The following is a 21,778-nucleotide window of genomic DNA, read 5'->3' on the forward strand; positions in this document are numbered from 1 at the left end:
AAGCTCCTCCTTTACTCCTCCTCCCTTCACTGAGTTAGGGAAAGGTTACGGTGAGGGCACAGTGGTGCCTATTTGTCTGATATGCAAATATAGCTATCAGACAAATAGGCACCGATGTGACATCGGGGAGTGGGAGGTGGTCGTCAGAGCGCAGCCCGTTGTCGTCATGCTGCTTGCACGTGTGCTCTCCAGAAAGAAAAAAAAAAACCTGCGTGGCTCTGTTTCAGAGTAGTATTCAAGTTTTATCTGTTTGCCTAATAGTTCAAATTGTTTTGTATATAGTTTATAATGTTGTTGTGTGATATTAATGATAATATTGCGGGAAAACTACTTTGCAATTGCACGGACGTTCATTTAATTTATTCTATCGTCATTTTGTTTGTTCTATTTTTGTGTATTTTATTTATCTGTTTGTCTAGTTGTATCTATTTTTCTAATAATATTTTTTTTGCATTAATAGTTTGTTTTTTCCTATTAAAATAATCTTGTGTTCTTATAACTTTATCTATTTATCTGACTGTTTAGTTGTATCTATTTTTGTTACAATTTCAATATTTTTAATATAGAAAGTTTGTTTTTTTTCTATTAAAATGTTCTTGTATGATAACTAGTTCTTGTGTTATATTTATTGTAGTTGTATCTATTTTGTATCTCAGACTTAAATATTTTTGTAAAACAAGTGTTTTTCTATAAAATATTCTTGCGTTCTTGATAACTATGTTCTTGAGTGGGTTCTTTTTTTTTTTTTTTACAGAAAAGCCGTTCTGCATGGACATTCATTGAAGCCCTCATTGTTTTTTAATGGTTATTTATGAGCGTTTAGGGGTTACAATAATGTAAGTCTAGGTTGCTTTATATAAAAGGTATGTCCAGAAATATTGATGTCACTGTCTAAGCAGAGGGATCTGGCTTCTTTAGACGCTGTCTTCTTAAAACTGAATAAATATTTAAAAAGAGCCAAATGAGCCAGTCTTTTGAACGGCTCTTTTCAAAGAACGGATCACAAAGATGCGGATCCCATCAAAGAGCCATAAATCCCATCTCTATCAGTCAGTGCTCTGACTTTCTGCTCTCCGACAAAGCAGGGAGGGGGAGGGGCAAGGTGTGAGCGGCAGAGAGAGAGAGAGGTGCGCTGTTTACACAGACAGATTTAGAGAGAAACTACGCTCATATGAACTCTGAGTAAATTCGAGTAATTTATTGGACGTATTGAAGAGAAACTGCGACGAAAGTATCGATCTCATCACGCTAGTATCGATTCGATTCCGATACTCACCTTGGTATCGATACTATCGATACTCAGATCGATACGCCCACCCCTACTGAATGGGTAGGTCATGTTTTTGAGAGGTCTGGGATAAACTATGTTCTACTAGATTATAAGTATACATAAGTCATGATTTATCATGCAGTTTGGTTAAGATGATTCCATGATGTGTATATCAGTAGTTTTAGGTTTATTTACTTGTTTGACTAGTATGCTAATTGCCTTCTACCCACATTCTCTAGAGAGTCGTCCAGACCGATCTGTAGGCTAACTCCCACGACTCCACTGTACCTTAAATGTATTTCAGGTAATATTTTTAGGATTTCCTTGTCTTTTAATGTTATATGGTTCTACCAGAAGTTTTGGTTATGTTATAATTATGATCTATTCATAAGTAAGCTTGTTAGGTGGTGATCAACTAGTACACCATCCAGTAAATGTATTTGTGAGTCTCATGTCTCACTGTTCATGTGTGTTTTCATTTTGTATTCTAAAAAAGGATCACTTTACTTATCCCTGTGCAACAGATAAGGTATTAAGAGATATTAAGAGCTTTAAGTACATCAGCTATAAGTGTCCAGTACTTTTTGTATCACTATATGATCACAAATGTAAGAGGCCTTTTCTTTCAGTTTGCTTTTGTTTATTTGTTACTTTTATTACATTTACACACACACACACACACACACACACACACACACACACACACACAAAAAAAAAAAAAAAAAAAAGCAATTCAGGACCATAGTTCGAATTACGGGGGGTACTGGGGGGTACTATACCCCCCAATGAAGACCCAGTACCCCCCAAAGAGACAAAAATATAAGTTTTGGGGGGGGGTCCGATATTTTTTCTGATATTGTGAAAAGGAATATATAATTCAAACCAACTCCCATTCGGCATTCTTATTGTAGGAACATTTTAATGTAAATTGATTTCAGATTCAGACAGACACCCCTATTGTGGACCGTACCATTTTTAGTCACCGCAGCGCTAGAACCATAGACTAGAACGCGCTAGAGCAGGGGTTTTCAAAGTGTGGGAGAGTCAGCCCCCCTGCAGAAAGCAAATAAACAACAGCACCCCCCCCCCTACAATTTTTGTTGTTGCTATACTTAATGTTCCATTCATATTTAAAAAAAATGGGTGTTGTACACATTTTTATTTTTTTATTTTACACATTTTAAACATCTGTGCTTTTTGAAAGCATCTTTTTTACACATTTAAAACATATGAGCTTTATTAAAACATAATTTTTAACACATTTAAAACATCTGTGCTTTTTGAAAACCTATTTTTTTTTTTTACATATTTTAAACATCTGTGCTTTTTTTTAAACATCTTGTTTTACACATTTTAAACATCTCATAGCATCATTAGCTAGCACCTCTTGGCAGACAACACACTGTGGCAGTGGAGCATCTTCAGATCCAGTCCATGAAAATCCAAACTTTAAATAATCGTGGTCATACTTCCTTCTTTTTTCGCTTGGCCCAGACTCTGTCTCCTCACTCACTGTAGCTTTAGGTACTAAAAATTGATCCATTTTGTAGCTGAAGTTCGCTAAGTGTCCGCAATAGTAACTTATTCTGGTTTATTTTTCCTCACGTTGTGCCCCCCCCCGAAGAACTCTGGCGCCCCCTAGGGGAGATGCGCCCCACACTTTGAAAAGCCCTGCGCTAGAAGCACTTCTAGTCCACACTGTATTCAGTTGATTCATCAGATACAGTCCATGGGTTTGCAGCAATTTATACAGTCTGTGGTTTGCAGCAGAAGACGTGCATTGGTAATGTTAGTTGCTAACCAACTTTTAGCCTGTTGAAAACGTGTTATTTTACAACTTTCATTTATTAAAGTGATTTGTTCTTTCAGCTCATGTCACATCTTTATACGTTGAATTGCTTACCCACTGAGGCCAGAAGGCTACAGTGGACGGACATTAACGTTAGTTACCAACGTTAGTTAGCAAGATAAGCTAAGTCTCTATTTAAATCAAGCTTATTACAGTGTGGTATAGAAACGATTCTCATTTCAAAGGAGAAGAACTCCATATGTTTCCATTCTCATTTTATCATGAATAAATTGTGCCCTTCTGAAATTCATTTGGCACATAGGCCCATCCTGTGTGTGTGATTAGGCACAAGAAGTTCTGATGTAGGCCTAGCTAAGCCTATGTAAAATTACAATCAGAACCTCTGGGGACTGGGGGCAACATAAAAAGAGCCAGGTAGTAGGCTAGCCTAGGCAAAATAGCCTAGTACATGGATGTTTTCTATTGTTTTTACTTACATTCCTTTTGTATTATTTTTAGGATAGTCATAGTTTCATCTGAGTACCCTGTTTGAGTTTATTCACAGAGACAGTAGGCCAAACATGAGGAAAAGAAAAGGGCCAGACATCAGGCATTTTTTTTGGTGCTAAAAGAGTAAGTAGTAAATATTAGCACTAAGATCTACAGACAATTACAGTACAAGTGTAGGTGCAGTTAGGTTTTATACACTGTTCATGTGAATAAAGAAAATGGGTTCCCAGCAGACAGGAGAGGCACAGCAGGACGAAAGAGAGCAAGACATTCAGCAGGACTGTTCTGCATGTGTGTATATACTGTATGTGACTCAGTTGTAGTGTTGATACCCAGTTTGTTCTGACAAAGAAGGTTATCAGGTTGTACTGCTGTTTTTCTTCTGTGGTAGTACTGTATGGTTTGTCATGCTTCTTAATGACATTAAAAATTATTGTTCAGAGTTATTGTGTTGAGTTACTGACACTGACTTCCATAGACGAGATGGGACAGGACCGGGGGGGGCGATTGATATGATAGTGGATCATGATGGTACCCCCCAATTATGGTGGGGTAATTCGCACTCTGTTCAGGACACTGAATGGAGAGTTATCCAGACCGATCTGTAGGCTAACTCCCACTCCACTGTAGTACCTTAAATGTATTTCAGCAAATAAAAGGGAGCTTGTGATCCACCCGGCTGTCCAAGTGTCTGATGGTGTGTGGAACCAGTAGAGTGGTGCTGCGGAGGTGAACCCGTCACATAAGCGATGCTTTACTGTTTCCACATATGATTTCATACAGGGCATAAAAACAGGAAGGCTTCAGTTTAGCAAACTTCCTGGAGTCTGTCTGGAACTTTGCTATAATTAAAATAAGATTAATGACAGACATGGTTGGCAGAAAACTCCATTTAAAAAGCAAACAATTAAACTTTTAAACCAAGTTATGTTGAATCTGCTGTGACCCATCTCCAGTCTGGTAGACTTTCTTCATTTCTGTTTTCTTCTCTTTTTTTACCCGACCCAACATTTCTTCATGGAAAACAAGTGTCTTCTCTTTTCTTCACTCTTCCAATTCATCTGCCTTCTTTTAATTCTTCAGTTCCAGATATAATATGTTGTTTCTGTGCTGGGAAGTAACATGAATTTCCCCACCCTCTTTTTCTTGTACTTCCTACATTCCTTTGCACATTTCGTTTAACTTATGGTGTGTGTGCGTGCGTGTGTGATTGTGAAAAATGACGCTGCTATGCATGCTTTATGAGGCTATCCACTTCTATTTTACTGGTCTAAATCACTACAAATTGCTCTAATGACAGATTTGGTGACATTTCCTGTACATTTTATTTATCTTTTTTATTACATCCACCTGCCAAGGGACTACAGGTGGAAATTAGCATGTACTGCTATAACCTGGTACTGACATCTGTCCTTACCACAAGGATAATGTTTAATTTGTACACTGTCCCTTTTAAAAATAAAATAAACTCTAAGCTTAATCTTGATATTTAAACGTACTTTACAGCAGGGTTCCCGCGGGTCCTTAAAAAGTCTTAAAAAGCCTTAAATACAACTTTCGGTTTTCAAGGCCTAACAATGTCTTAAATTGTTTGGAATGACTGGAATTTTTGAAAGGGAGGTATTAAATTTAATATTGGACCGAACGAGTGAAATGTCTCCATCCGGTTTGGGGTTTTGTTTTTTTTTTAACCCATAATTTTAAAAGTGGCCAGCGTACCTTTTGGGGGCAGCATTGGTTCTGTGCGTTCTGTAGATCAGTGTTTCTCAACCACTGGGCCGTGGCCCATTATGCCGCTTTTCCACTACCAACGCGGCTGAGTTGGGCTGAGCCGTGCCGTGCTGAGTTGGGCTGAGTCGAGCTGAGCGGGGCTGTTGGAGTTGCATTTCGACTACAACCGCGCTGAACCGTGCTGGCTGGAAGTGGGTAGACACATTGGGTGGAGTTAGCGAAAGTGGGTGGACGTCAGGTGATGTCGTTAGGCGGCGCAAACAGTGACATCAGTGATCTTTTAAGCGGTAGTCTCACGACCCGGAGAGTAAACAATAAACATGGAGGACATGGAGTCGTTAGTGTTGCTGGTCTTGGTGCTGTGGCTTGTTGTCACCGACAACGCCAACAGATACTGGCAAGAGCGTATAGATGAGGCGAGGCACATAAGGCTTCAGAAATTCTCGTAATTCGTAATTCTCCTTCTTCCGGGTTTACGGTGTTTACAGATCCCAGCGTGCTCGCGGGGTGTGTGAGGACACTCCTCCTCACCAATCAGTGCACAGGGGAGTGTCTCCTCACGCCCCTAGCCTCACTCAGCTCGGTTTGGCTCGCTTCAGCCCCACTCCAAAACCGTGCGAGTTTTGGGGGCTGAGCAGGGCTGAAGTGAGCTGAGTCGTGCTGTTCTTAGATAGTCGAAACGCGAGCCGTGTCGGGCTGAAGTGAGCTGAAAAAGGGTAGTGGAAAAGGGCCATTAGTGAGCCGTGACATGCCATCTAGTGGGCCGTGAATTTTTTTTTTTTTCAAGTTGAAGTTACTCGTAGTCGGGTGCAATTGCTGGTTTACATCCGACATCATATCCGCCTCATTAAGCTACAGTCACACTACAGCTCGCGATGCTTTGTGATGGGTTATCGATGAAAATGAAGCATTTTGGCAGCGATGCATGGCGATATACATGTGGACTAAAAGTTGTGGTCACACAGCAGGTGAACACTTGACTGTCACACCTTTGCACACTTGATTCTCGCACAGCTAGAGAGCGGAGCGCATTGTGTGTGCTCTTGGGACCCGGTCGTTATGGGAAACACCTGATACTGATTTGAGCGCAATCAGCACGTGCGGATACGGAAGCTGTTTTCATAGAAGCTTTGCGAAGTATTGTCATTATCACTGTCATGTTTGTTTCTAGCCATGTTTGTAACACTGTTTAAATACTCTGCTTTATGATTCTGCTTTGCTTTTGTTTGTTTTGTTTTTATAAAACATCACACCTGCTAATAAACACTCATCCTGCACTTAGATCCGTCTACCGCCGTCTATCTTGGAGTGTCCTGATCCCCAGATCTTTAACCCAGCCACATATAAAAAGTTATATGCCTCCATGCTGTTCCAGGTTTTCATCTGTGTGTCCGTGTAGAACGATGTCTGCAGCACCAGGTAGTTTGAGATGTCAGGGAACTCAACAGATGGATAATTTTCCAACTCAGAGGAAAAATCCTTCTTTGTTAGTGTGTAAGGATCTAATCCCACTGAGTGGTTTCTATATCCACTTCTTTTGAGTGTACTTCTTGGTTTTAATAACTTGCTTGTTTGCTGTATACAAACATGGTAATAAGTTCGTGTTAATGGACCAGACTCCACTTTTGGATCTCATCTCATCTCATTATCTGTAGCCGCTTTATCCTGTTCTACAGGGTCGCAGGCAAGCTGGAGCCTATCCCAGCTGACTACGGGCGAAAGGCGGGGTACACCCTGGACAAGTCGCCAGGTCATCACAGGGCTGACACATAGACACAGACAACCATTCACACTCACATTCACACCTACGGTCAATTTAGAGTCACCAGTTAACCTAACCTGCATGTCTTTGGACTGTGGGGGAAACCGGAGCACCCGGAGGAAACCCACGCGGACACGGGGAGAACATGCAAACTCCGCACAGAAAGGCCCTCGCCGGCCACGGGGCTCGAACCTGGACCTTCTTGCTGTGAGGCGACAGCGCTAACCACTGTGCCGCCCCACTTTTGGATCATTAATCCTTTTTGACCGAGAATGTCCTGCATGCATGGTTTGGCTTCTGGTTCATCCGTACAGTTTTAAATACAATACCTACAATTAAAAACAGTTGGTTTTCATTGCCTTTATTTAATTCCTGGGCTCCTATCTGGAACAGGGAGTGATGTCGCATCCCATTAATACGCTTTACAATAGATTATTAGATTCTAATAGAATAGATGAGCCAAAATAATTGGGGATCTTTGTTAATGGGCCCCAACTTGTTAGAAGTATGAATAGGTGGGCCTCAAAGCAGAAAAGTTTGAGAACCCCTGCTGTAGATCAAGAGCTAACGTTAGGAGGCTACTGGAGGAAGTGTGGTCTGGTGGTTGTGAAGAGTGAGAGATGCACGGGTAGCTTACACGGGCGCTAAAAAGCGTTGATAATTATGGGAAGATGTCTGTTTAACGACAAGTGGTTGGGGGATGACAAATACCCCCAAAATAAGGAGAAGAATCGTTTGCGATGAAAAGCGCTGGATCGCACAAATGTGTTTAAAGACGGTACCACAGCGCTGGGGACACGCCCACTGGGAAACTGGCTTTTCACGGACTCGAGGCGTGCGTGCGTGTTAGAGGTCAAGCGCTCCAGAGTGAAACGCAGGGGGGTTCGCACATGTGCACAAGAGTCAGGTGGAAAATGGGACTTATAGGACATAATACTACTACTAATAATGATTAGCATCATTTTTTACATAATTAACATTGTTTATTGCACTAAGTTTAATATAAATATATAAACAACCTTTATTTCAAAACTCAATTAAAAAGAACTCCAGAAAATACAATAATTCTAAATATAGTACAGTATAAATAATTTGTACAAAGTTTTTGTTTTATTACTTATCGTCTACAACAGTGTTTTTAATATAATAAGAATAATAACCACTAATAATTAGTAGTAATAGTTATTATTGATTATTAATCATTACCACTTATGAATTAGTGATTAATAAGTACTAGGGATTATTAAATGTTATAAAATTAAGTTATTAAAAATTATTGCAAATAATTATTAAAAAGTAGTAATTGGTAGAATGCAAACAAATACTCATGGATTATAGATAATTTTTTTAAATAGTGAACATTGATATAAAATAACTACTACTAATAATAATAAACAATAATACTACGAGTAATACTTGTTGTTAATGTTATCAGTTCAATTGTTATATCAATGTTCACTATTAAAAACAAATTATCTATAATCCATGAATAATTGTATCACTACTACTAATAATAATAATTACTACTTTTTTAATCATTTTAACTAATCTTGTAACTCAATTTTATAGCATTTTAATAATCACTACTTATTAGTATAATTTAGTAGTTGATAATAATAATTACTACTTATTATTAAATTACATTTTGATAATCACTGCTTATTAATTAAGTAGTAATTAATAATACTGAATTATAATAATTGCTACTCTATTAATTAATATAGCTAATAAGTAGTGATTAAAATTTTATAAAAGAGTTAATTTTTTAAAATTATTATTAAAAAAGTAGTTATTATTATTAGTAGTAGTAGTAGTAGCAGTAGTAGTAGTAGTAATACAAACAATTATTCATGGATTATAGATAATGATTATTTTTGAATAATGAACATTGATATAACATTTGCACTGATGATAATTAGTTTACAGTTATTACAACACATTGATTAATATTGATAATGGTTATGAAAGGTGACAGTTGTTTTTCTGTTTAATGTAACGCTCTGATGATTGTATGACTGCATAAACAGGTTTATGCTGTTACCTGCTATAATGCAGAAGATACTCGAGAACTTCCTCAGCCAGCTGTATACTGTACAACACTCAGACTGATTTTGCTGTCAGACACAAAATCACACATCATCAAAGATGATCTTTGGGGATTGAAATAATGCCGGCTAAGCTTGTTCAGCTGGTTCTACTTGCCGTTTATTGTTTTCGTTTTTGAAATGATTCATGGTGTTTTCTCCAGTAAACACCAGTCTTCTCCTTGCTGCTACAGTAGTTCTGCAGGCCCAAAACACACGACTTTGCTTCAGCTGTTTGCATGTCTAACAGTTGCCATTGATGCACCCTGTTGTTCACCAGTTGTGTGCATTCTTCTTAAAGTGCTGATGACACGAACATGACTCTATGCAATTTCTTAAATAAACTATACAACATGGCAAACATGTTAGATTTCTGTTATAATTACGTGAAAAGAAGCTGTTGTTACGCGAATATCCAACTTTTAATTGCACAGCGCAAGAAAACTGGGTCTGTGGCTCGCGGCCATGCTGTGACGTCAGCGGAAGAACACGCTGCGGTTCACTGGCTGTTCTACTCAATGGAAATGGCGCAGGAAAACGCCGGTGAACTTTCTAGTGCTAGCTCTTCAACAACCAAATACTGGTACTTTAAGCAGTGATCATGATGGCATGATTTTGTCGGATTTTAAATAAATGAGATTGATAATAATGTGAATGTTCACAACTAGTACATACAAACTCTGCAGCTTCTGATTCAGCAGCTGCGTCATACTCCGCAAAAACATCAGCAAGAACCTACAATATGAATGGAAATGCAATACACTAAGCTCAAATGACTTTTGGAAAGTATAATTTCTAAATTTTTTCTACATATTCTTGAAGTCGGTCATCGGGGTACTTGCTACCGTTCCCTAACAACGCATGGCAAAGGGTAAAGTGTAGTGTTGCTACGAGTACTTGCTAAAGCCTCCGGTGGAAGATCCTCGATGTGCTGATAAGACATACAGTTCTATATAACACACAAGTGTGACGATAATCACAAAACAGATGCAAATTGTTAAAATACCTAATTTTTAAGCAATCATGTATTGATCTCTTCCGAATAGAATCTATGATAGCCTACCCTCTTTACCCTTTGCATCTCGTTGCTAGGCGGCAGTTACATGAAAGCCGCAAGCTTTCACAAGCAAAGACATGACTGATATCATGCCGACTTTATGATTACATTTATGATTATCATGAATGTGTACTCTATGAGCGCTCTGGAGCGAGTGGCTTCCAAGATGGCCGCGCAGACCGCAGTGTTACTATTTTTAGCATCATGTCAGAGCACTCTATAGCTCTACATACCTTTATCTTATGTCGTTTCTCAACACATGTTCTGACAGGAGGACTGTCTTTGGAGGAGTCGGCTTGTCCCAGGCGACTGCCGGATCCGGCATAGCTACTAGTAGACCCCCTCCGGAATACTGTAGGCACTGCTGATGGTAGTAACACACGTTTGTGCTGAACTGAACACCCAAGAGATTCTTTTTAGCTGGGAAGGGTGTCAAAACAATCCAAATCGAAGTGTTCAGAGCACAGGACAGATGTTGGTGAGGGCTCCCACTTGTCACGAGTGCGCCTGACTTGCTTCACCCACTTCGCATGCAGCTCGGGATCTCTGGGAAACTTGAATAAACTTACCCCATCCTTGTGGGTTTTGGAGCAAAAGCCGGCAACACAACGCGAAGGCATAATAACTAATATATATATATATATATATATATATATATATATATATATATATATATATATAAAATAATGTATAATAAAAATACTAATAATGATAAACTGAACACCTGCCGCATCAACAACAAACTGGTAAGTTAGGAGGAAGGTTCTTTCGCTGACGTCATATAGCTCCTCCTCCTCCTTCGTCTCCTGGGTGCTGCAGCCCCGTCAAATTTGCCCAAATAGGTGCGTTTTTTATCATAACTTGTAAAATAGGCACCTTCGTGAATTAATATATGGATCATCGGGAATTACTTTTTATGTTATAAAACATCGCCAAAGATGTCAAAAATGTGTCATCAGCACTTTAAAGTTAGTAAAAAAAAAAAAACTATTGCAGAAAACAGTTTTAAGTTGTCATATTTATCATTTTCTTTGCCATGGTACAGTCTTAATTTTTCCATTTAGAGGTCTTGAAAAGATCTTAAATTTGTACTTGAAAAATGTGCAGATACCCTGTTTACAGTAATTGTTGCTTGAGAGATAAAATCACTTGAAAATCAGGGATAATTTGTCCTTGTGCATATTAAAGCACGAAAGTATAATCAGATTTCAAATGCACATATTGTGCTATTTTTCTTTTTTCCCCCCAGGTGTACTTTAGCACACAGATGATGTTTTCCTCCTTGGACTACGAGTAATGAAACTCCTACATCTGCCATGCATCTGTGTAATACTTATGTCATATATTCAGTAATACTGAAGCTCATTAGCCTAATATGCTGCAAAGCATGCAACCCTGCTGAGTATGAAATTGATGGAGAATGCTGTCCAATGTGCGATCCTGGTATGTTAACTTATATTTACTACTTTGTTGTTAAATCTTATTTTACATGAACACAATGGCTCTGACTGAGGTGCTATTGCAAATGCAGTCAATGTACTTTCTTCAAGCAACATTAAAATAGTGAAACATTTATAGTTTCATTCACTTGCATTCAGACACATTTGTCTTTGTTATACTTCCAGTGCATATATCCACTTCACATACAGTAGATATAAAAAAGTGTACACACCCCATGAAAATGGTAGGTTTTTCTCAACTCATCTCATTATCTCTAGCCGCTTTATCTTGTTCTACAGGGTCACAGGCAAGCTGGAGCCTATCCCAGCTGACTACAGGCGAAAGGCAGGGTACACCCTGGACAAGTCGCCAGGTCATCACAGGGCTGACACATAGACACAGGCAATCATTCACACTCACATTCACACCTACGGTCAATTTAGAGTCACCAGTCAACCTAACCTGCATGTCTTTGGACTGTGGGGGAAACCGGAGCACCCGGAGGAAACCCACGCGGACACGGGGAGAACATGCAAACTCTGCACAGAAAGGCCCTCGTCGGCCACGGGGCTCAAACCCAGACCTTCTTGCTGTGAGGCGACAGCGCGAACCACTACACCACCGTGCCGCCGGTAGATTTTTCTGATGTTAAAAAAAAAAAGAGACCATGATAAATAATTTCAAAACTTTTCCCACCTTGAATGTGACCTACAGTTGTGGGCAGAAGTTTACATACAGTGACATGAATGTCATGGCAATATTTGGGCTTTCAGTAATTTCTTTGAACTGTTCTTTTTCTTTTTTTTAAAGATATATTTTTTGGGCTTTTTTCACCTTTATTGGATAGGACAGTGTAGAGACAGGAAATGAGTGGGGGAGAGAGAGACGGGGAGGGATCGGGAAATGACCTCGGGTCGGAATCAAACCTGGGTCCCCGGATTTATGGTACGGCGCCCCCTCCACCTGAGCCACGACGCCCCAACTGTTCTTTTCTATGGCAGAATGTACAGCATACATCTTTAATTAAAAAAAAAAACTAGAATTTGGTGTACAAGTTTCAATTTTCTTTGGGTTTTCTGAAATCAACACAGGGTCAAAATTATACATACAGGGTCAAAAATATACATCCAGCACACCTAATATTTGGGTAAAATGTCTCTTTGCAAGATTCACCTTGACCAAACATTTTTGTTTACCATGAACAAGCTTCTGGCAGAATTCTGGTTGGATGTTTCACGACTCTTCATGGTAGAATTGGTAGAGTTCAATTAAATTTGTTTTTATCCTTGGCATGGACTCGACTTCTAAGCACGGTCTATATATCTTCAATAGGGTTGAAGTCAGGACTTGTTTTAAGCTTAATGTTAGTCTGCTTTATCCTCTACAACCAGCTCTGATGCATGTTTGGGTTCATTGTCCTGTTGTAACTCCCAAGTCATGTTCAAGATTCTGATGGTTTATGCTGAAAAATTCTGAGGTAGTCCTCCTTCTTCATTATTCCATCCACTTTGTGCAATGAACCAGTTCCACTGGCAGCAAAACAGCCCCAGAACATGATGATCCTACCACCACCAGCTGGTACAGTGTCCCTCTGTACATGGTGGTCATTGTGGCCAAACAACTCAATCTTTGTTTCATCTGACCATACAGCTATCCTCCAGAAGGCTTTTTCTTTGTCCATGTGGTCAGTTTCAAACTTTAGTTAAGCTTGAAGGTGTCAATTTTGGAGCAGGGGGTTATTTCTTGGATAGCAGACTCAGTTCATGGTGATCTGAACTGTAGACAGTGATCCATCAGCTTCCAGTTCATGGCAAGGCTGTGACATGGTGGTTTCCAGGTTGTTCCTGACCATCCAAACCAATTTCCTTTCAGCTGAGGGTGACAGTTTGGGTTTTCTTGAAGCAAAGTGGCTTGGCAAAGTGACTACACCTCACAATAACTTGGATACAATTGTTTGAACTGGTCTTGGAATTTGCAGTTGTTTAGAAATGGCTCCAAGAGACATTCCGGACTTGTGTACATCTGCGATCCTCTTTCTCAGATCTGCACTGAGCTCCTTGAACTTTCCCATTTTACTGTGTGTTGGTCAATCCAATATGTGCTGTAAAGAAACCCTTTTTATGAAGGCACAGAGAAGCTATCAGCTGTAGTCAATCATAATCACTAACAGGAAGTTAAGAGACCTCAACCTTGGCAAGATAAGAGACATTTTGGAAGTTTCAGCACCTCTGAGTTAATAATCTAAGTGAGTGCATGTACATTTTTGACCTTGTATGTATAATTTTGACCCTGTGTTGATTTCAGAAAACCCAAAGAAAATTAAAACTTGTGCACCAAATTCTAGTGTTTTTTTTAAAGATGTATGCTGTACAATCATTCTGCCACAGAAAAATAACAGTTCAAAGAAATTACTGAAAGCCCAAATATTGCCATGACATTCATATCGAAGAAGATGACATTCATGTCACTGTATGTAAACTTCTGACCACCACTGTATAACCTGTACAATTCAACTGAAAAACAAACAAATCTGTTGGGGGGGGGGGATAAAAACGTACAATAAAGTGGTTGCACAAGTGTGCACACCCTTAAACTAATGCTTTGTTGAAGCACCTTTTGATTTAATTATGGCATTCAGTGTTTTGGGGTAGGAGTCTATCAGCCTGCCACATCTAGACTTGGCAATATTTGCCTACCCTTCCTTGCAAAAGTGCTCCAAATCTGTCAGATTGCGAGGGCATCTCTTGTGCACAGCTCTCTTCAGGTCACCCCACAGATTTTCAATTGGATTTAGGTCTGTGCTCTAGCTGGGCCATTCCAAAACTTTTTTGGGGCCATTGTTGTGCTGAAAGATGAAATTCATCTTCAGCTTTTTAGCAGACACCTAAAGGTTTTTGGCCAAAATCGACTGGTATTTAGAACTGCTCATAATTCCCTCCACCTTGACTAAAGCCCCTGTCCCAGCTGAAGAAAAACAACCCCAAAACATGATGCTGCCACCCCCATGCTTCTCCATGGGTATGGTGTTCTTTTGGTGATGCACAGTGTTTTTTGCACTAAAGATACCTTTTGGAATTGTGGCCAAAATGTTCGACCTTGGTTTCATCAGACTATAACACATTTTCCCACATGCTTTTGGGAAAATTGAGGGTTTTTTTGGAAAAATTTAGCCGGGCCTGGATGTTTTTCTTTGACCCTACCTCATAGTCCAGACATATGGAGAATACGGGAGATTGTTGTCACATGTACAGTGGTGCTTGAAAGTTTGTGAGCCTTTTAGAATTTTCTATTTTTCTACATAAATATGACCTAAAACATCAGATTTTCACACAAGTCCTAAAAGTAGATAAAGAGAACCCAGTTAAACAAATGAGACAAAAATATTATACTTGGTCATTTATTTATTGAGGAAAATGATCCAATATTACATATCTTTGAGTGGCAAAAGTATGTGAACCTCTAGGATTAGCAGTTAATTTGAAACTGAAGAGTCAGCTGTTTTCAATCAATGGGATGACAATCAGGTTTGAGTGGGCACCGTTTTATTTAAAGAACAGGGATCTATCAAGGTCTGATCTTCACAAAATGTTGGTGGATCATGGCACGAACAAAGGAGATTTATGAGGACCTTAGAAAGTGTGTTGTTGATGCTCGTTAGGCTGGAAAAGGTTACAAAACCATCTCTAAAGAGTTTGGACTCCACCAATCCACAGTCAGACAGATTGTGTACAAATGGAGGAAATTCGAGACCATCGTTACCCTGCCTAGGAGTGGTCGACCAACGAAGATCACTCCAAGAGCAAGGCATGTAATAGTTGGCGAGGTCACAAAGGACCCCAGGGTAACTTCTAAGCAACTGAAGGCCTCTCTCACATTGGCTAATGTTAATGTTCATGAGTCCACCAGCAGGAGATCACTGAACAACAATGGTGTGCATGGCAGGGTTGCAAGGAGAAAGCCACTGCTCTCCAAAAAGAACATTGCTGCTCATCTGCAGTTTACTAAAGATCACATGGACAAGCCAGAAGGCTATTGGAAAAACGTTTTGTGGATGGATGAGACCAAAATAGAACTTTTTGGTTTAAATGAGAAGCATTATGTTTGGAGAAAGGAAAACCCTGCATTCCAGCATCAGAACCTTATCCCATCTGTGAAACATGGTGGTGGTAGTATCATGGTTTGGGCCTGTTTTGATGCATCTGGGCCAGGACGGCTTGCCATCATTGATGGAACAATGAATTCTGAATTATACCAGCGAATTCTAAAGGAAAATGTCAGGACATCTATCCACGAACTGAATCTAAAGAGAAGGGTGGGTCATGCAGCAAGACAACGACCCTAAGCACACAAGTCGTTCTACCAAAGAATAGTTAAAGAAGAATAAAGTTAATGTTTTGGAATGGCCAAGTCAAAGTCCTGACCTTAATCCAATCGAATTGTTGTGGAAGGACCTGAAGTAGAGCTGGGGCAATGCGTCGACGTCATCAATGACGTCGACGCAAAATTTGCGTGCCAATGCGTCGGACACAAAACAAAGATGGCGGCACCGGAGAGTAGTAGTGATGCGAGTGGCTCTTCAGAGTTTCAAAAGTGCAAGGCACGCACTCGTTCATCAAAGGTATGGGAATACTTCAATTTGAAAGGAGGAAGTGATTCAGTAATTTGTCGTCTCTGCAAGACAGAATCACATCAACGCCATCTGAGAGGCTTTTTTCAGTTGCTGGAAACATTACTACTAAAAAAGGGGGCAAGCCTGACTCCTAAGCATGTTGAAATGCTCACATTCCTCCACTCCAATGCATGACTGCATCTTGTCTTGATTGACACACACACACACACACACACACACACATACATACATATATATATATATATATATATATATATATATATATATATATATATATATATATTGTATTCTTAAGGTGAAAGGAAAGTGGCAGTGTAAGTTGTTATTTGCATGTGAATGAAGAGGCACTTTTTTCAGTAAGCCTACCGGTATGTGTTAAACATAAATGTTAAACTCTGTTGGTTGAGGAAATGGTGGGCTGCCAGCTGCAACTGCAAGCTGGAAAAACACTTTCTGTATTAGCCTAAAGCCCCCAAATTTACATTAGTTACTGTAGGCTCGTCTCATCTCGTCTTCTTCCGCTTATCCGGGACCGGGTCGCGGAGGCAGCAGTCTAAGCATGGAAGCCCAAACTTCCCTTTCCCCAGACACCTTGGCCAGCTCCTCGGGAAGAACACCGAGGCGTTCCCAGGCCAGCCGAGAGACATAGTCCCTCCAGCGTGTCCTGGGTCTTCCTCGGGGCCTCTTCCCGGGGGGACATGCCTGGAACACCTCCCCAGGGAGGCGTCCAGGAGGCATCCGAAAATACTGTATGCATACTGTAGGCTATTCTTTCAATTTCTCTAAGAAAGTATTCTGGGTGACCTTTTTATTTTTTATTGAATGCTCGACATCAGAATGCATTATTTTGCACTTCTAGACTCTTACTTGAATTGCATTTTGGAATTTTGAGTTTAAGAAAAAAAGGTGAGTGGCAGAGTGTATTACTAGAAGTTGTTATTTTCATCTGAATAAATTATTAAGATGTACTATTTTCTGTAAGCTAGACCTATGTTTTCAACATAAATGTTAAATTCTGTTGGTTCAGAAAGGACACCATGACGAGCTGCTGGCTCCCACTGCCACTATTTTTTTGTTTTTATTTTTTTGTTGTTGTTGTTGGAAAAACACTTACTGTATTAGCTTAAAGCCCTCAAGTTTACATTAGTTACTGTATTCTTTCAATTGCTCTAAGAAAGTATTCTGGGTGACTTCTTTATTTTATATTGAATGCTACCTCAGACACAGAATACATAATTTTGCACTTGCATATTCTTTCTTGAATTTTATTTTGGAATTTTGAGTTTAAGAGCAATAAACATGCATTGCAATGTTAAGGAATTTGTGTTTTTTCATTCAGACATGTAAATCAACATGCATAAATGGCTATATAAGTGAAGTAATGGGGAAATAATCGTTAATTGAATTGAATTGAAAAATTAATCGTTAGATTAATCGATGCATCGATAAAATAATCGCTAGATTAATCGTTTAAAAAAAATATTAGTTTTGCCCAGCCCTAACCTGAAGCGAGCAGTTCATGTGAGGAAACCCACCAACATTCCCGAGTTGAAGCTGTTCTGTACGGAGGAATGGGCTAAAATTCCTCCAAGCCGGTGTGCAGGACTGATCAGCAGTTACCGGAAACATTTAGTTGCAGTTATTGCTGCACAAGGGGGTCACACCAGGTACTGAAAGCAAAGGTTCACATACTTTTGCCACTCACAGTTATAGAATATTGGATCATTTTCCTCAATAAATAAATGACCAAGTATAATATTTTTGTCTCATTTGTTTAATTGGGTTCTCTTTATCTACTTTTAGGACTTGTGTGAAAATCTGATGATGTTTTAGGTCATATTTATGCAGAAATATAGAAAATTCTACAGGGTTCACAAACTTTCAAGCACCACTGTAGTACACAACCAGTACTTGCCAGAAATTCCTGCAGCTCCTTCAGTGTTGCTGTAGGCCTCTTGGCAGCCTCCCTGACCAGTTTTCGTCTTGCCTTTTCATCAATTTTGGAGGGACGTCCAGTCCTCGCTAATGTCACTGTTGTCCCAAATTTTCTCCACTTCTTGATGACTGTCTTCACTGTACTCCATGGAATATCTAATGCCGTGGAAATGTTTTTGTCCCCTTCTCCTGACTGATACCTTTCAACAATGAGATCCCTTTGATGCTTTGTAAGCTCTCTGTGAACGCTGGCTTTTGCTGGAGGAGCAACGGAGTAAATGTCTGAACTTTATTTGGGGTTAATCAGAGTCATTCTAATTGATGTCAGGTGTGAACCCAAAAAGACTGAATGCTGTAATTAAATCAAAAGGTGCTTCAACAAAGTATTAGTTTAAGGGTGTGCACACTTATGCAACCAGCTTATTGCACGTTTTTTTTGTGTGTGTTTTCTCCCCCTAACAGATTTGTTTGTTTTTTAATTGAATTGTACAGGTTATAGGTCACATTAAAGGTTGGAAAAGTTTTGAAATTATTTATCATGGTCTCATATATAATTTTTACCTCAGACAAACCTATCATTTTAACAGGGTGTGTACACACTTGACTTATGAACTAAAAAGTGTAGATTCATGAGTATAAACTATGGTCAGGGTTACATGGCACCCTGAAATGCAAACCCAACTTTGGCATGAGGGGAAAAACAATCGCCGTGATGTATTGCTTTACAGTGAGCAGCACACAGAAACATGGAATGCGTATCAGTCATTGTTTTTTGAACAGAATATAAATCGGTGAAAAGGAAAACCATCATTTAATTGTTTGAAAGATAAAAAAAATTTGACTAAATAGTTGTATCATCAGTTTCAATTAGAAAGTTTAAGAGGAACTGGAAGCACATACTGATGATATATACCAGTGAAATATTAAAAGAAATATTGTTTTGGGAAGATGCTATTCCTTCTTGAAGACACCATGTTCATTGTTCTCCAGCACCTGCAGAAAACCATTTACATGGATATAGTGACTACAGTACATGAGGCTAATGTATATGAGACAAGCTTGAAATTAAAATGTCATTGTCCAGGTCAACGTGTGTCAAAACACTGCGACAATAATTCAGGCACACAGTGTAAAGTGTGTGTTGGATCAACCTACACTGATTTCCCGAACGGACTGATGGCATGCCTGACCTGCACTGTGTGTGATGAAGGTGAAGACACGCTCATTCCTGCAGCTCAACAGGATACCTCTTCAACAGTGTAATACCTATAGAATATCTGTATGTAATGTGTATTGTTTTCTTTCCACAGGTAATGGATTAAGGGTAAAGCGTAAGTGTATATACAATTCAAATGCACTCTGTGAGCCTTTGCCAGGATATTATTGTACAGAAACTCATGGTGAGAGCTGCAGAAAAGCCCATGAACACTCCACCTGCCTTCCTGGACAATACATTTACCAGAAAGGTTAGCATTTTAACGTGATCTGTAATATAGCTGGTGATGTTTAATTTGAATTCCTCTGTATTCAGTCAAGTATTTTTACTCAACAAATGAGGACTCTTAAGCATCTATCTTTACAGGAACAGCATTAACAGATACAGTATGTAAGGACTGTGCTGAGGAGACGTATTCAAATGGTTCTTTTATGCATTGTGAACCACATACAAAGTGAGTATAACATGATTTTCACCTCTTCTGTATTGTGAACTCGATTTCTAAATGCAGTGTAAATTATTTCTCTCCTATACAGTTGTGAGTCTTTGGGGCAGATAACAATCACACCGGGAACACAGTCAACTGATGCAGTGTGCAGCCATAAACCGTCTCATTTGGGCCTCATCATTTGGATTTTGTTGTCCTTGTTGTTGTTGATTGTCATCTTAAGTGTTCTATTATGGAAGAAAAAAGAAAAACTCAACATGCTGTAGAAATCCTTTTCACTGAGAAGAAACATTTTATATCTAGTGTATTTGTGAATCTGTATATACGGGTGATTCTCATGAAGCTGCAGTGAACATGTCCAGGACGCGTTTTCCAAAATCAATACTTAATTCACATAAACTCTGATATTTTGTGTAAAGAAAATAGGGAGCACTGTATGGACAAATGGTTTTCATCATCATATAAACTAATTTTTATATCAATTAAACAAAAAATCTATGGAAATTCTCACCGTTATGTGTCCACATCCCTTTTTTTAATGTTTACTTTAAATCATATAAAAATTCCTAATTATATAAAAAATACAGTGTAAAGTTATTTTAAAACATCTATATTTATGCATAATATTATTTTTTGTGTTGAACAAAAAAAGGTACTTGATTTTAAACAAAATAACTGTGTCCGCACCAAACGTTTCTCATTACCGTTTCATGATTTCACCCCCCTATAAAAAGTACACTGTGCCTTTAAATTGATCAGCTATCCCATGATGCATCACTTCAGATACAAGATTCAAAATGGAGACAAGGTCAGTTGCTCACTCTTCTCTGACTTTGTGATATTTATGTTAATGTTGCTAAATCTGTCCTCAGTTACACTGTCTATTATCATTACCGTTATGGTTTAATACTCATTACTTTTAAAAATAAAAAAATATATTATTTTATGATTATCACAATATAAGGCTTTAACATGTGGCAAAGTTATAGGTTGCTAGCATGCTAGCATTTCAGGTTATTTGTGAAATTAGCCAAGAGTATATCATTACCGTTACTCAATATTCTCATTACCATGCACTGTGAGGGCAATAAATAAATGTAAAAAATATAAAGTAAGTGTCATGGACTGTGCTGTTCATTTAATGGGATATTTTGTGGAAATATGAAATAAATTGTCAAAAAATGTTTTTAACTCATGATCTAGCTTCATCATTTACTGTAACGGTGATGAGAATTATTCTGGATCATGTAAGCCTCAAATAAGAATAAAATTCCATTAAAATATTTTCCATTAAAAAAAGATCAACATAGTAAAGTTCACACTCTATTTTAGGCTCTCAACTTGAAAAAATACTGAAATGAGGTGAAAAACTTTTTTACGTTAATGTGAAGGTCTTCATGATAATCACCCATACGTGTGTATGCTTTTGTAATTTTTTTTAACAAAAAAAAGCCTCTTTTCAGTAAGTGTTTGGATAAACAAGGTGTGTGTGAACCACACAACGACATAAGTTATTTCCAGGGGTTAAATTGGGATTGGTTATGTGGGGGGGCTCTGCCTTGTACCCGCCCCTGCTGCCCTGCCCCAATATACTTTTTGGAAAATAACCCTCTAATTTGATAACCATATCATATTGCACAGAGATATACACCTTATCTGTGTGTTGTAGGCCTATGTGTGTCTTGTAGTGCCCCCCTACACATTATGGCAGTTTGAATGTAGATTGGTTGGCCAATGTAACAGATTGTACAGGTTGTTGTACATTGGTTTGAAGGAAATGATTAGTGGGGGGTCTGGGGGTCCTCCCCCAGAAGTTTTTTATTATCATACATGTTATTTGCTGAATTCTGGTGCATTTTAATAAGTTGTTAGCTGACTTTACAGAGGTAGGTTGAGCAATATCATG

General features: G+C 38.9%; 1 protein-coding gene across 4 annotated transcripts in view; it reads left to right on the top strand.

The window, feature by feature from the left end:
• Positions 1-21,037, top strand: part of LOC132893289 (tumor necrosis factor receptor superfamily member 14-like) — a 62,512-nt gene extending 41,475 nt beyond the window's left edge. For 2 of the 4 annotated variants that reach the window (XM_060932254.1, XM_060932255.1), the window contains exons 2-6: positions 11,453-11,646; positions 19,293-19,418; positions 19,519-19,674; positions 19,791-19,878; positions 19,961-21,037. In XM_060932254.1, coding sequence (XP_060788237.1) covers positions 11,520-11,646; positions 19,293-19,418; positions 19,519-19,674; positions 19,791-19,878; positions 19,961-20,138 — 675 coding nt within the window. In that variant the 5' untranslated portion in view covers positions 11,453-11,519 and the 3' untranslated portion in view covers positions 20,139-21,037. Of the gene's footprint in view, positions 1-869; positions 1,331-1,509; positions 1,575-11,452; positions 11,647-19,292; positions 19,419-19,518; positions 19,675-19,790; positions 19,879-19,960 lie in introns of those variants that run through there. The other 2 variants (XM_060932252.1, XM_060932253.1) reach the window with 2 other exon arrangements.
• The last annotated feature ends 741 nt before the right edge of the window (positions 21,038-21,778 follow it).

Source organism: Neoarius graeffei, chromosome 10 (assembly GCF_027579695.1).
Source record: "Neoarius graeffei isolate fNeoGra1 chromosome 10, fNeoGra1.pri, whole genome shotgun sequence".
NCBI classification, from domain to species: domain Eukaryota; kingdom Metazoa; phylum Chordata; class Actinopteri; order Siluriformes; family Ariidae; genus Neoarius; species Neoarius graeffei.